Consider the following 13602-nt stretch of genomic DNA (forward strand, 5'->3'; position numbering starts at 1 on the left):
ATAGGATCCGATCCCGCGGTGGGAGTGTCGCCGTGCTCCCAGCGCCGCACTCTCCCAAGTGCGCCACGGGGCCGGCCCTAAAACTTTATTTTTAAAAATAAAAATAAGATGCACACTATAATCTCATTCTCATCTTCCTATTCACCCACCTGTTTTTCTGTCTCTATTAATGCATGGAAAGATGTCTAGAAAAATATTCTATCAAATGTTGACAGTGACATTTTTATGGATGGAAGCACTCTGGATGGTTGCTATTTTTCCAAACTTTTCCATAAATGCTTAAATTACTTAAGGATGAGTAACTATCATTTTTTTATAAAAACCATGAAGTCATTACTCTAAAGAAAAAAAAAAGTAGATTCAGTGGCAGTATCATCCACTGGAAAGAGTAACAGACAAGAAAGCAGGACGCGTGAAGCTGAGTATGATCCTGGGCAAGTCAGTTACTGTGAAACTTATCTAGGCCACAGTTTCTTTATAAGTAAATGAGAAAATATGGAAGTTGAATTAAATGAGCTAAAGTTTTCTTTCAAACACTAACATTTTATTAATTTAAGTGGCTAATCCCTATGTAAATTCTTAGGAAAGAGTTTTTAAAATAAGTTTATAATTTTATCTACCAATTATCTCAAGTGTAACTAGAAAACAAATAGCATTCTCTTCCTTTGTTATAAGCACTTATAGTTTGATCACATTACAGACTACATAGTACGCTATATCCTTAACATTCTCAAAATACTGAATAGGCAGTTTTATCTACACCTATAATTAAAGAGAGGCAGTAATGAGAACACAAGTACAGAAAGTCCTTCTGGTAGCATTGCACACTGCTTCAAGTATGAGGAAGAAATGTTAAATGTTGGCAATTAAGGGAAATAGGAAAGAAGGAAGAAACTGCATATCCCAAAGCTCTCCTTCTCAGTCCAAACGTGTTAAAAATAAAATAAAATATTGACAAAAATTCTTCAAAACATTAGGAGAATCTTTGGGTTTGTAGGTAGCTCACAAGAAAATGTCAAAACAGCTATAATAAACATTTTTGGAAGGTGTTTCTTAGTTCCAGGTGGTTTCAAAACTGAGTTTGTGTGTGTGCATATATATTTTTTACCTTCAGAAGCCTCTGTAATCTATCAGTTGGTTGTTTCCTGCATTATGTTAATCTGCTGAACTAAACAGCTACTAGCAGGTATAATCTTCTGTTAATTGAAAATTGAGTTTCATATAGCTCAATGATGGAGCAATATTTCTCCACATAAATTCTAATTCAGTGTTTCTGAACTTAATCCTCAATCCTGCATTTATATTGTTGAATTATATTTACACAAATTCATCCTATTTATTTGTGGTGATCATGTAATTAAGAATGGCATTTACCATGCTCAGATGCTAATGTGATTTTGCCAACATAAGAGTTGATACCACCATATGTCTCTGGAAATTAAATGTTGCAGGTGCTGTGTGACATTTAAATATTGTCACACTGAGATTGTTTAAACAAATACTGAAATGTTATCACTTTAAAAGAACTTACCTTAGCAATTATTACTGACTGAACTGGGTAGCAAACAGTTGCTCCTAAAGTGGCCAGTCCCAGTGGATAAGTTATTTTCTTAAATCTAGAACCTATAAAATTCAAACAAATTGTTAAACTCCAAGTAGATGCCACCAGACTTGGTGTTTTTATACTGGAATGTTTTATTTGCTCCCCTTTAAGCCATCACCCTGTTAAATTACTCATAAGGTAATAATACCAATCACGATGGAAGCTAAAATGCCCTTAAGGATCTCAATTCAATTAATAGCCCCTCGCTGTCACGTCCAATTTAAGAAAAGTGTTCTCAATTTAATACTGATAATTACCTACACAAAACGAATTGATGCTTTTCTTCTTTTTTAAAGCTAAGTATTTTTTCATGTTCTAAGAAAACCAAAGTTGTAAGCACATTTTTTCAAGTATCTAATAAAGCATGATAATACTGAGAATTAATCAACTACCGCGTTTGTGACACCATATTAAAGTGAAATGGACTCTTTTATATATCTTTGTTTGATTGAGTAGGTAGAAAGGTGAATGACCCAGCTGATGAGCTAAAGACTTTAAAAGGTACATAACTCCTTCATGTCACTGATTTAGAATACTGAAGTAATAATAATTGCAGGTAACTTGACATAATTAATGCATTTCAAAAAGTGCCTTAACTAAGCATCCAAGAGTCATTTTCATACTTTTTTGTCAGTAAAATATAATCTTTCCAAAATACAATCTTCCAAATAGAATCTCATTAGGAACTTTAATATTTGAAACCTATAAACTTGATATTGCTCTGATTAACCTGGGGATAGGAAGCTCAGTTTGAGCCCTGCCTGCATAACACCCCTAAACACTTCCACATAACCCCAGGTTCTGCAGGATAGCTTGAAATCCACCACTCTAAGCTACAGCTTAGTTTCAACAGGCTGTTGATTCAAAATAAGTATCTTAAATGCTTGTCTGAGTATCTTGGACTCTATATGATCTGGGAAACTGGATGATGGGTTTTTAATTAGGGTAAGTACTTCTATTCTCTGGGACAGGTTTTACAATCCCTAATTTAAAAAGGAAACAGCCTATCTGGTATATCAAATAACACTAAGGTGAAAAATACCTGGCAATATTTACAGGCAACTTTGCAGTTTAGAGAAGGTAAAAACAAGAGGCATTTCTTTCTGGTCTAACTATTATTAAGGAAGCTTTCTACAGTCACGTCCACAATAGACTGAGCATGGGGGAGGTGGGTAGGCAGACTATTTCAACCTCTAGTTTAGCTTTCCATTAGATTTAGGCTGGTTTTTGTTGTTGCTTCTGCTGTTTTGTTGTTTTAGTATGGGAAAAGAGTGTCTAGGTATATTAAAACATGCCCTAAATTGCTCCTTTACTCTAGTCCTGCTCACTATTATTCCATTATCTATAGCTTAGTTCTAGATTTTATAGTACTAATATCTCTTGACTCAACCAAATTCCCCTAAGAATGCTGCTCCTAAAGTTGGCAGGTGGCAGTTTTTCCTTGATGTGTCATTTTAAAGATTAAAAAGACTTAACATTCATCCTCTCTTTACATGATATGAGAAGCCAGTCTGCAAGAAAATAAATTTCATTTGTAACCAAAAGCCCTATTCCCATAATTAGGAAGGACTCTAGACACAGTGACTAAATAGCTTTGTACTACGTGCTATGAAACTATCAGGTGATTTCCTTTCTCTGGACCGCTACCTGTAGCAGGGTTAGACTAAACTAACAGCTTTCAAACTTTTTCAACCATGACTCACACTAAAGAACAAATTTTTCATTATGATCTATGACCTATCACACATACACAATTCACTGAAATAGGTTTCATGATATTTACTCACACTAAGTACAAAGCACTCTGATATTTGCTATTTCCTGTATTTTATTTTTTAATAAAATAGTTCTTGAGATCCACTATATTTATTTCACTACCCACTAATAGGTTGAGATTTGCAGTTTGAAAAACACTGGGTTAGATTATTCCAGCTCTGGCACTTGGAAACATGGTGAAAGACCTCAAGAATGTTTTCTCTTACAAAAATGTTATGAGTTTCTTACTGAGAAATTGAGTAATATGTTTTAGACAATTTCCTTCAAAATTTAATACTCTAAGTCTTGTTACATATGGTGATTTTGGATCTCAATTATTTCCCACTGAACAATTTGTAATACACGTTCGATTAGAAGTTGTGTTAAAATAAGAACTAGGATATAAGGAGGCACTAACATTGGCTATCAGGAGAGTGTTAGGTCCACTGGGATAAGACATATGGGTTAGAGTTAGGATGCTGGAATGTTCTCATAATCGCACATAGATTTTGTATCTAATAAGGTGTTCTTGATTTGAGGCTGCTTTTAGGACTATAGCTGAACAGACCAACCACAAAGTATCTGGCATCAGATTCCAGACAGGTTCAGAACTGTGCCTTCCAACCACAAGTAAATTTAGTTTGGAGACAATGTCTGGTAACTGGGGTATGGACAGAGATGTATGGAAGGTGAACAAAATGGCTACTGACCAGAGAACCACACTAGCTTAGTAAGGTTTTGGGTGAGGAGGGAAGGCAGTAATTCCCACTGATTTACTCACCGTTAGTAAACTGTACAAATGTGGTTTGTGCTGAATACTTGCTTTCCTTTCGACGTCTGGAATTTTGGTACATGCTAGCTAGACAGTGCCTACATGACCAACACTCAATAAAACCTTGGTCACTCAGTCTCTAATGAGCTTCCCTCGTTGACAACATCTCACTGGCACTGTCACAACTCATTTCTGGAGGAATTAAGCAGACCCTGTGTAACTCCACTGGGAAAGAATTCTTGGAAGCTCGTACTGGTTATCTCTCAACTTTGCCCTATGTGCATTTTCCCTTTGCTGATTTTGCTTTGTATCTTTTTACTATAATAAATCTTAGCCATAAGTATGACCATATGCTGAGCCCTATGAGTCTTCCTAGCTAACCATCAAACCTGGGGGTAGTCTTGGGGACCCTTCCACATAAATGGTATAGTGGAAAGGAAGGGGAAAGTTGGTAGAGATACTACCAAGTTTGAGGGGAAATAGATGAAATATATCAAGTCCCATGCTAAATGAGAGTAGTGAGCTGAGCTGTCTACTTTCACAAACTCCATTCCAAACTGGCTAATGTCAGTCCCAACAACCTTGGTCAGGATGAGACCAAGAGAGAATCAAATTTTATCTGAGATATTAGCATTTCTGTCTCAAATCCTTAATATAGCTGCCCCCAGAATATGGGTGGTCATGACTAAGAGAAAAGTAGTTTGAGTGGTTAGTATACATTTTTATATTAACATAAAACTCTTAAGAACTATTTTTTTTGACAGAGACTCCTATGATTTTTAAAAACTAAAGTTACCTAGAAAACAAAATGACAAATTACCACTTAATAGGGACAGCTACATATTACATTTTTATTTTAAAATTATCATAGAGTAAATTTGTACAGTTCTATCAATTTTTTAACTTTGGAAACAGAAGTTTATTTCTCTCAAGTAAAATTTATTTATTTTTAAATTTCTTTTATTATTTTTATTTTTTATTGAAACATAATTGATTATACATATTTGTGGGGCACAGAGTTAACTATCAACACTTGTGCACAATATATGAGGATCAAATCAGGATAATTAGCATATTCACCATTACAAAACATGATCATTGTGTCTATTAATGGCAATTTTAATGTATGTATAAAGTCATGCAACCACCACTACAATCAGGATATGGAACAGTTATATCACTCCTAAAAAATACCTCATACTATTCTTTCATAGTTACGCCTTCTCTCTACTCCTAATCCTTAGGAACCACTGATCTGTTCTCTGTCACTATAGCTTTGTCTTTCTGAGAATGTCATCTAAATGGAATCATACATAGATTGGCTTCTTTCACTCAGACTCACCAAGTTTGTTGCATGTGTCAATAGGTCATTCCTTTTTGTTGCTGAGTAGTATTCCTTCCCATGGATGTGCCACAATTTAGTTTATCCACTTACCTGTTGAAGAACATTTGGGTTGTTTCCAGCTTTGGGTTCTGGTCAATGGCTATTCTGGTCACCTTCCATCCATCCTCTGTCTACACCCTGGTTGGAGATTATGAATAGAGCTAGCATAATACACATTTGTGCATAGTTTTTTCATTTCTCCAGGGTAAATACTCAGGAGTGGGATTACTAGGTCTCATGACAACTATAGAAGTTTAACTTTGTGAGAAACTGTCAAACTATTTTCCAGAATCGCTGTACCATTTTGCATTCCCACTAGGAGTGTATGAGTTTCAGGTGCTTTCCATTCTTGACTACTGTCATATGGTCATCAGTCTTCTTAATTTTAGACATTCTAATAGGTGTGTCATGGTATCTCATTGTGGTTTTCATCGTCATTTCCCTAATGACTAATGATATTGAACAGCTTTTGGAATAGCTACACTTTTGAAAACACAAAGTCTTAAACATGTACTATAGAATCTAAAAATTTTTATGATCGTCTATCCTGATAATATTCAACAAAAAAATATGAGGTTTTCTCACAACAGTAAAATTCAGAAGTTAATATAATGGTATTGAGTATATATTGTAAAACCTACCTTTTCTTGCTGAAAACAAGCCCGCCAATCCTGAAACTGTAATCACTCCCACTTTCGGAAAAAAGTCTTGAGGAGGATTCTTCAGATAGACATATGCATCTCAAGAAATCAGTTAAAAAATAATATGAATGACTGACGACAATTGGGCGTTCTATATAGGTGTAATGCAGAAAGATTAAAAAGATTTGCTAAGATAACAGTAGATTGTTTAAACACTCTTCAAAAGAGCTATACAAAATGATGATATGAGCAGCAACCTAAAAAGCTAGTTATAACATTTACTTGTTACAATATTTATTTTATGAGATTTTTCTACTTTCTAAAGATTATACCAAGTTTGTTTCATGCAAAAAAATTTACTTGTTAAAGAATGAAGATTTCCTTCCATAGTTGATTTTATAATATTTGTTTTCTTAATAATTCAGGTGATTAGTACTCTTTAATGAAATATGATGCTGGAGGGCACATCTTAATATGGATTATTATAAGGTAAATTCTTGATTCTGTATATATTATATCCCCACAATGAACATGCCTCTGCCCTTATCTGTTCAAACATTGGTAGGATCCAGTAAGAACTGAAATAGATACTTTATTAAGGAGCTTTGAATAATAGTTTAGGGATACATGCAGCCACTAGACTTTGCTTGCTACTACTCCCCAATAACCTCCGAGCAGCCATTGTTCTTGGTTAAAACCAATGATCAGGATGAGAAGTGAGCCTAGACAAAAAGCAAATAAAGAGTAGGCAAAAGTCCAGACTTCTTGGCTTTTTATATATTTAAATTGTTTCTGATTCTAAAAATACACTCTTCTATTATAGTTAATTATTTAATGGCAATCACATAATCATATTCCTCAAGATTGATAAGGGATATAATTTTGAATTAATTCCTAATACATTAAAATAATGATAATTCAAATACAGATCATCAACTTCATGGAGACATTTAAAATTTTAGCTGATCTTTCTGTCCCCCATACATATTTATTTTAACAACTGGCATAGATCAAGAATATTAGGAAGCTATATCTGCTCCCAAACACCATTAACAAGCTAAAGAGTCGTATACAATTGCTTTCTAACATTAATTTAAATATTCCAGGGTGACTGATTGCTATAATATTTCCTAGCAATCAACAGCAAAATACTATGAACTTTAACAGCAAATAGCACTTATTTAAACTAATTAGCAACAATCGAGACACGTTTTTAATTTATGCTTTGAGTATATAACATGGACTTTGTAGTTAAAACAGACCTCAGTTTGCATCCAGGCACTGCCACTTACTATGTAACCTTTGGTAACCAACTTAACCTTTCTAAACCTCAGTTTCCTCATCTGTAAAATGGGAATAATTATAATACCAACACTCACAGAATTGTGAGAAAAATCAAATTAGGTAAATTACGTAAAATGCTTAGCACAATGCCTTAGCATATAATAGTTGCTAAACAAATAGTACTTACTATTCTTTGTTATTATTATAAGTAAACTTCTACACAGAATATCTTCTGAGTTGGTAAAAGCATGATAATGGATAACACCCCGTTTATTTTTCTCTCATTTAAACACTGCAAAATAAAACACAGTAAAACATTTCTAATTATGGATGGTTCACTCACCTACCTTTTCCAAACTGTACTGTATCCATTATCCCATCCTTCACAAAGCCATAAATACCCTAAGCAAAAAGGGAAAGAAAGAACATCTGCATTTTTGAAGCTGTTGATAATCAGATAAAATAGCCTACACCTCCAAGATTATATTAAAAAGTTGGTTTAGAATTACACCTAAATCTAAATCCAGATTCCTATTTATTCACTATGAGGATACTTGCTTAATTTGTCTTGTCTGCATTTCTTGCTTTTCATTCCATTTAATATAGATAATACTTGTTTACTATTTTCCTCATATAAATAGGTAAAGTGATACATATAAAATAATCAGGGCAGCTCACAGAAAAGATATTGGAAAAATATAAAGATTTATCATCTTATTTTATAATGGCCTAGAAAAATGAATGGAATTTAAATAAAGCATGAAGGGGGTTATATTTCAGCTTAGAAGCAATATCTGATTAATAAAGATGTGACAGCAACAACATAATGATTTGTGGGGAAAAGAAAAAAAAAAGCCTAAAAAAAACCTGGTTTCATCTTTTTTCATAGAGTATATTAGAATGAAAACAAAATCTAAATAAGACATTTATCTGAGAATAGAAATCATCCTACACAGAGTAATGTCCATCCTGTTTTTAAATAGGTACATAAATTCTCTATAAATAAATATTATATTAACCCACTGGAGGTATTAAAACTTTAAAGCAAATCTTTCCTTTTACCTGTTTCTAATAAAATTATTTTAATGCAAGAAACACTGTTATAAATATTTACTGAGTGATAAATATTATGTCACTTACATCAGGAAAAAAATGTAGTCACAATATGATTTACCCAGTCATGCTGTACTCTATTGAAGAAAACAGACAACATAATCTAAACATATGATCTTTGAACTAGCTGCTATGAAACCACGGGATAAAAATAAGAACAAAAAGATTTTCAAAGCATAGAAAATAAAAATGATTTTATTAGACTGGAGAGAGAAAAGTTATTGCTATAGAGAAATCTTGGTCTAGTAATTTTGTCTCAGATATTTTTATGGTGACCGGAGATAGAGAGGTTCATCCTGTTTATTTGGTTTAATGCCGTATAAACCAGCACAGACTGTAACTGGCACTGAGCTACCTGTTTTCAAGGACTGTTTTCAGAAAATTTCACCTTCAAAGTTAAAATACCTATTGACTAGTTGATTGGAAATCATTTATCACTAAGGAAGAAAACTAGTCATGTTGGAGAATTTTCCTTAGCTGTGTTTAGGAATTCATTTTTACCACTGGGGGTCACTGCTACCTAAATTTCAAAATACTATGGATTAGAAGTAGGAATTGACTTTGCCCTACACGATTGTTGGTTTAACGCGGAATGTAATCTGAGTTAGACGTAATTTTTAAAGAACAGATTAGGTTTTTAGAGGAAAATTGGAGAGGAAAAGTTGTTTACACTGAAGATGAAATGCATTTGAAAGTGCCCTTCTTCAACCTATCCATCTCAGCATATTAACGCAGTAAATGTTCTTTTAGTTTTCAATTGGGTGAGAGTTACAATAGCAATTGAAAGATCTCTCAGGAAAAATTTACCTCACTGAAGAAAAATTTGAGAACACTACGGAAAATTAGGGCTCAAGAGATTTAAGTCTAAATCATCCAGCTACTAGCATATAGCCTGAGGGGCATGATTCACACCATAATTAGTTAGATATTTCCCTCTGAAATCAAACTATTAAGAGATCAAACTATCAAGAGTGTATAGTACAACTAGTACCATTAAAATTGTATGAGAGGCACAAATTTTCAAAAATAACACCATGTATTCATTCACTAGATGTCTGAAATATCATCTGGAATGACCTGAGTTCATCAATTTGGTATTTCACCTAAGGATATGTTATTTCTCATAAACTCGTTAGAATTTTCCTTTTTGGGAAAACCTGTGTCATTATCAGGTCAGAATGATGATACATTGGTACTAATGTTATCATTAAGATACTGACATTGGAGATGTTGATGCTAACACAACTATGTTTATGTGATGATAATGAAACATCAGTGTTTTATCAGCTTACTCTACCACTCTACTGCTGGATACTGCTGATTGAAGGATAAGCATTAAAATCCAACTTTAATGAATTTTAAAAGTGAATTTTACTTTGCCCAATAGCTGACTGTAGTCAGAATGCTCTTATGAGCTAACCCCAACAAGTGAACAACATTTTGCTTAGCCAAATAGTGAACATTTCAGAAGTAATCTCAGAACTTCACGTAAAAGGTGAACAATGCTTTGTACATGCTCAGTGATATGAATGCTTGCTGAAGCAGTGGTAACAGTAGGTTAAATACAGCCACACATTCTTTGCTGGTACTCCTACTGAGAGGTGACATCTAATTCCCCTCCCTTTAACTCTAGGCTGGCTTTAACCAAGCTGCTACAGGAAGCACCCTGGGGTTTCCCCAGCCAGGGTGAAGGGGGGCCTTGGGCCTCAGCCATGCCCCGTGACACATGCAACCAGCCCAGGGATGACCACCAAGCTGCAGCAAGAAGGGCCCCAGGTTCCCAAACTGGGATGGTGGAGGGCGAGTGCTTTTGCCACACTCCCCTGACATCTGCACCCAGCCTGGCAATGACCAAGCCATTGCCAGAAGCCCCCAGGTCTCCCCTGTGGGAATGAGGCAGGTAGGTGCCACAGGTCTCAATCCCGCCCCTTCTCCTTCTTAATTCTTCCATCCCGTTTCCTTCCCCTTTCCCACTCCCTCCCAACTGCTCCGCAACAGCATCCTAGAATGTAAAAAATAATATTAATAAAATTACATTTTCTTTAAAAAAAAAAAAAAAAGGCTGGCCCATGGCTCACTTGGGAGAATGTGGTGCTGACAACACCAAGTCAAGGGTTAAGATCCCCTTACCAGTCATCTTAATAAATAAATGAATGAATGAATGAATGAATAAAATTAGGCTGGCTTTAGTGACTTGATTTAACAATGGAATGCTGTAGAATTATTTGCCTACCTTGTGGGGCCAGCTGTAGATACTCCCAGCAACAACCCCAGCTGAGCCCAGCCTTTCAGCCTTCCTTGACAAGGTGCCAGAGATGAGAATGAAGCTGTCACAGACTCTCCAGATTAGCCCATTTGCCAGATTAATACCACTGAGTGACCTTTGTCAGTACCACATGCAACTGAAGAATAATCTGTCTGAACTCTGATCAAATTCCTGACCCACAGACCCGAGAGATATAATGGTAGCTGTTTTAAGCCACTAAGTTTTAGAGTACTTTGTTACACATCAATAGGCAATTGGACCAATTAATCGGAAACTTCTGATATTAAACCACTATCAGAATTGAACTTACCTTGCACCAACCAATATATCGACCAGTTGTAGTGCGGATAGACGCAAAGCCCTTTTGTAAATGACCAGGCTGCTCTTCAACATATTTAGAATGGAGAGGTGGTACAGTGTATATGGAGAGCTAAAGGCAAAAAAAAAAAAAGAAAGAAAAAAGTTCAATTTGAAAACATAAAATAGCTAGACTGCCTTTTCTAGCAGTATGGCAGAACAGGAATCCTCATCAACCTTCCTCCTAAAAACAACCAAAAGTGCTGAAGAAATATTTTTAAAAACTGTCTTAAATGCAGGGAAGATGTGGTAAACTGGTTATAAAGACTACTCAGAGGCCAGAAATTAAGTGCTGTCACATAGAGTATGACCCAATGCTTATACTCCTAGGTATATTTAGAGAAACTACTATACTTGTGCACCTAGAGATATGTACAACAATGTTCACAGCAACACTTTAATTGCAAAAATCTGGAAATAAACTAAATGTCCATCAACAGTAGAATGGGTAATTAAATCAGGGTATAATGGAATATTATAAATTAGGACAAAATATAAAAATTATAGCCACATGGAAAAATTTGGATGAATTTCAGAAATATGTTAAGCAAAAAAAGTATGATGTAGAAAATTATATGCAAGAATGTTTCCATCAATATACAGTTCAAATACATGCAAAACCAAAAAAAATACTGCTTAGCAATATGGACATATAAGGTAAAATTATAAAGGAAAGGAAAGGAATGAAAATAAAAATTCAGAGTAGTGATTATCTCTGAATGGAACGGGATGGGAACGTGGGATTTTGTTTTGTTTTTCCTTTAAATTGGATGGTAGGTACATGGTTGTTCATCATCATCATATTAATATTTATACCTTTCATATACTGAATAAATTGCCTTTTGATTCTAATCAGTATTTAATAAAAACAAATATAAACATAAAAGAATTATGAAAAATTTAAACAAGAATTTATTTATTCCCTTCAAGAAATAAAAAAGCAAAATTTCTTTTGCTTTTATGTTCAGGATGTAGCATCTTTCCATGAAATTTGGTGAAGATGTAATTATAGAGGATCAAATTTACAAATCAACACAAGGAAACTAGATGATTAATTTCATTTTGAATGTGATTCTCTACCAACAATAAACATGAGACTATAGCTAATAATATATTGTATTTTACTCTAGAAAAATGCTGAGAGTGGATGTAAAGTGTTCTTACCATAAAAATGATAAGTGAGGTAATGCATTTTTTAATTAGCTAGATTTAGTCATCCCACTTCAAAACATCATGCTGTACAAGGAAAATTTGTCAGATAATTTTATCTGTCAATTCTTTTTAAAATTTAAATAACCATAAAGCAGTGTCAGTTTGGTAAAACTTTTCCAGTAGTAGGTCACAAAAATCTTATTCTACCATTAAATGATGCTTTACTAACCATACTAGGATTAAAGAGTTAATGTTTCTCTTTGTGGACTAATGCTTGGATTTACATCCACTAAGTGGCAACTATATGTAATTAAGAAGGTCAGAGATGCATATTTTATATTAAAGATGCATTTTATATATAAAAACTCAGTGCACTGCAGGTAAGGAAGTTTCCCCTCTCCACTAGAGAGGGGAAATGTATGTGGATATGTGGATATACTGGTGTTAGTGGGCAAAACTATGCACTTGTATGTTTGACCATCATGTCCCGAGCCTCTCTATTCTTTACACTCCCCAATTCCGAACTTTATTACTCAAGTGTTCTTATTCTCTCCCCTATCCTCATCAAAACCTGATTCTTAATTTATACCCTAGTATAAATTAGATTAAGTTTAAAGAAGAGGATCTTTATCTGAGATGTACTATAAGCAAAATTTTGACTGTGCACTTTTCAAGGAAGAGCATCTAAAGTTTTCGCCAGACTCTCAAAGGGGTCAGAGTGGTTAAGAATCAGTGCTTTAAAGTACTTTCCTTCTTAGGCATAGGCAATCAAGCATAGTTGAAAGATTTATGATAAAGGATTTCAGTTCTACCGTGAGAAGTGAAAGAACCAGCAAGTAGGATGTTACCATACACTCCACTGAGGGAAGAACATTCTCACTATGGATTGGAAGCTCTGGGCTTAAATGCCACTTATTGGATAAACACAAAATTGTTTGTACTCAGAAATTATGATTAGATTCAGTAAGCTATAAAACCACATTTAAAATTAAATTGAACCAAAGTAACTAGAACTCTCAAATCAATATTTTTTTCTGTTATTTCTCGTAGAAAAAAAGCAAATGACAGGAAAATAAGTCAAACGCATCATAAAGGGACTTTAAAAAGAACTGTCCAAGGATATCTACGGCTGGCTATACACATGTAGCCAAATTGCCAGTCATTTTACTGATCTGAATACTGGAAATTTATGATTTAAAAAAATGACTACCCCATGTGCGGGGGCGCCTCCCACTCATAAGATTAAAGCCTGATAAAGATCTTTTAATGAAACAC

The 13602-nt window shown here is 34.4% G+C and overlaps 1 protein-coding gene across 1 annotated transcript in view; it reads right to left on the bottom strand.

The window, feature by feature from the left end:
• The window catches only part of APOOL (apolipoprotein O-like), a gene marked incomplete at its 5' end in the record, with an annotated part of 34079 nt that extends 22831 nt beyond the window's left edge, over positions 1–11248 (bottom strand). Inside the window, 4 exons of the mRNA XM_008576370.1 lie at positions 1532–1623; positions 6156–6254; positions 7787–7841; positions 11129–11248. Of these exons, the coding sequence (XP_008574592.1) occupies positions 1532–1623; positions 6156–6254; positions 7787–7841; positions 11129–11248 (366 nt within the window). The remainder of the gene's footprint in view (positions 1–1531; positions 1624–6155; positions 6255–7786; positions 7842–11128) is intronic.
• Between the last annotated feature and the right edge of the window lie 2354 nt (positions 11249–13602).

This window comes from Galeopterus variegatus, unplaced genomic scaffold (assembly GCF_000696425.1).
Source record: "Galeopterus variegatus unplaced genomic scaffold, G_variegatus-3.0.2 Scaffold1339, whole genome shotgun sequence".
Taxonomy (NCBI): Eukaryota; Metazoa; Chordata; class Mammalia; order Dermoptera; family Cynocephalidae; genus Galeopterus; species Galeopterus variegatus.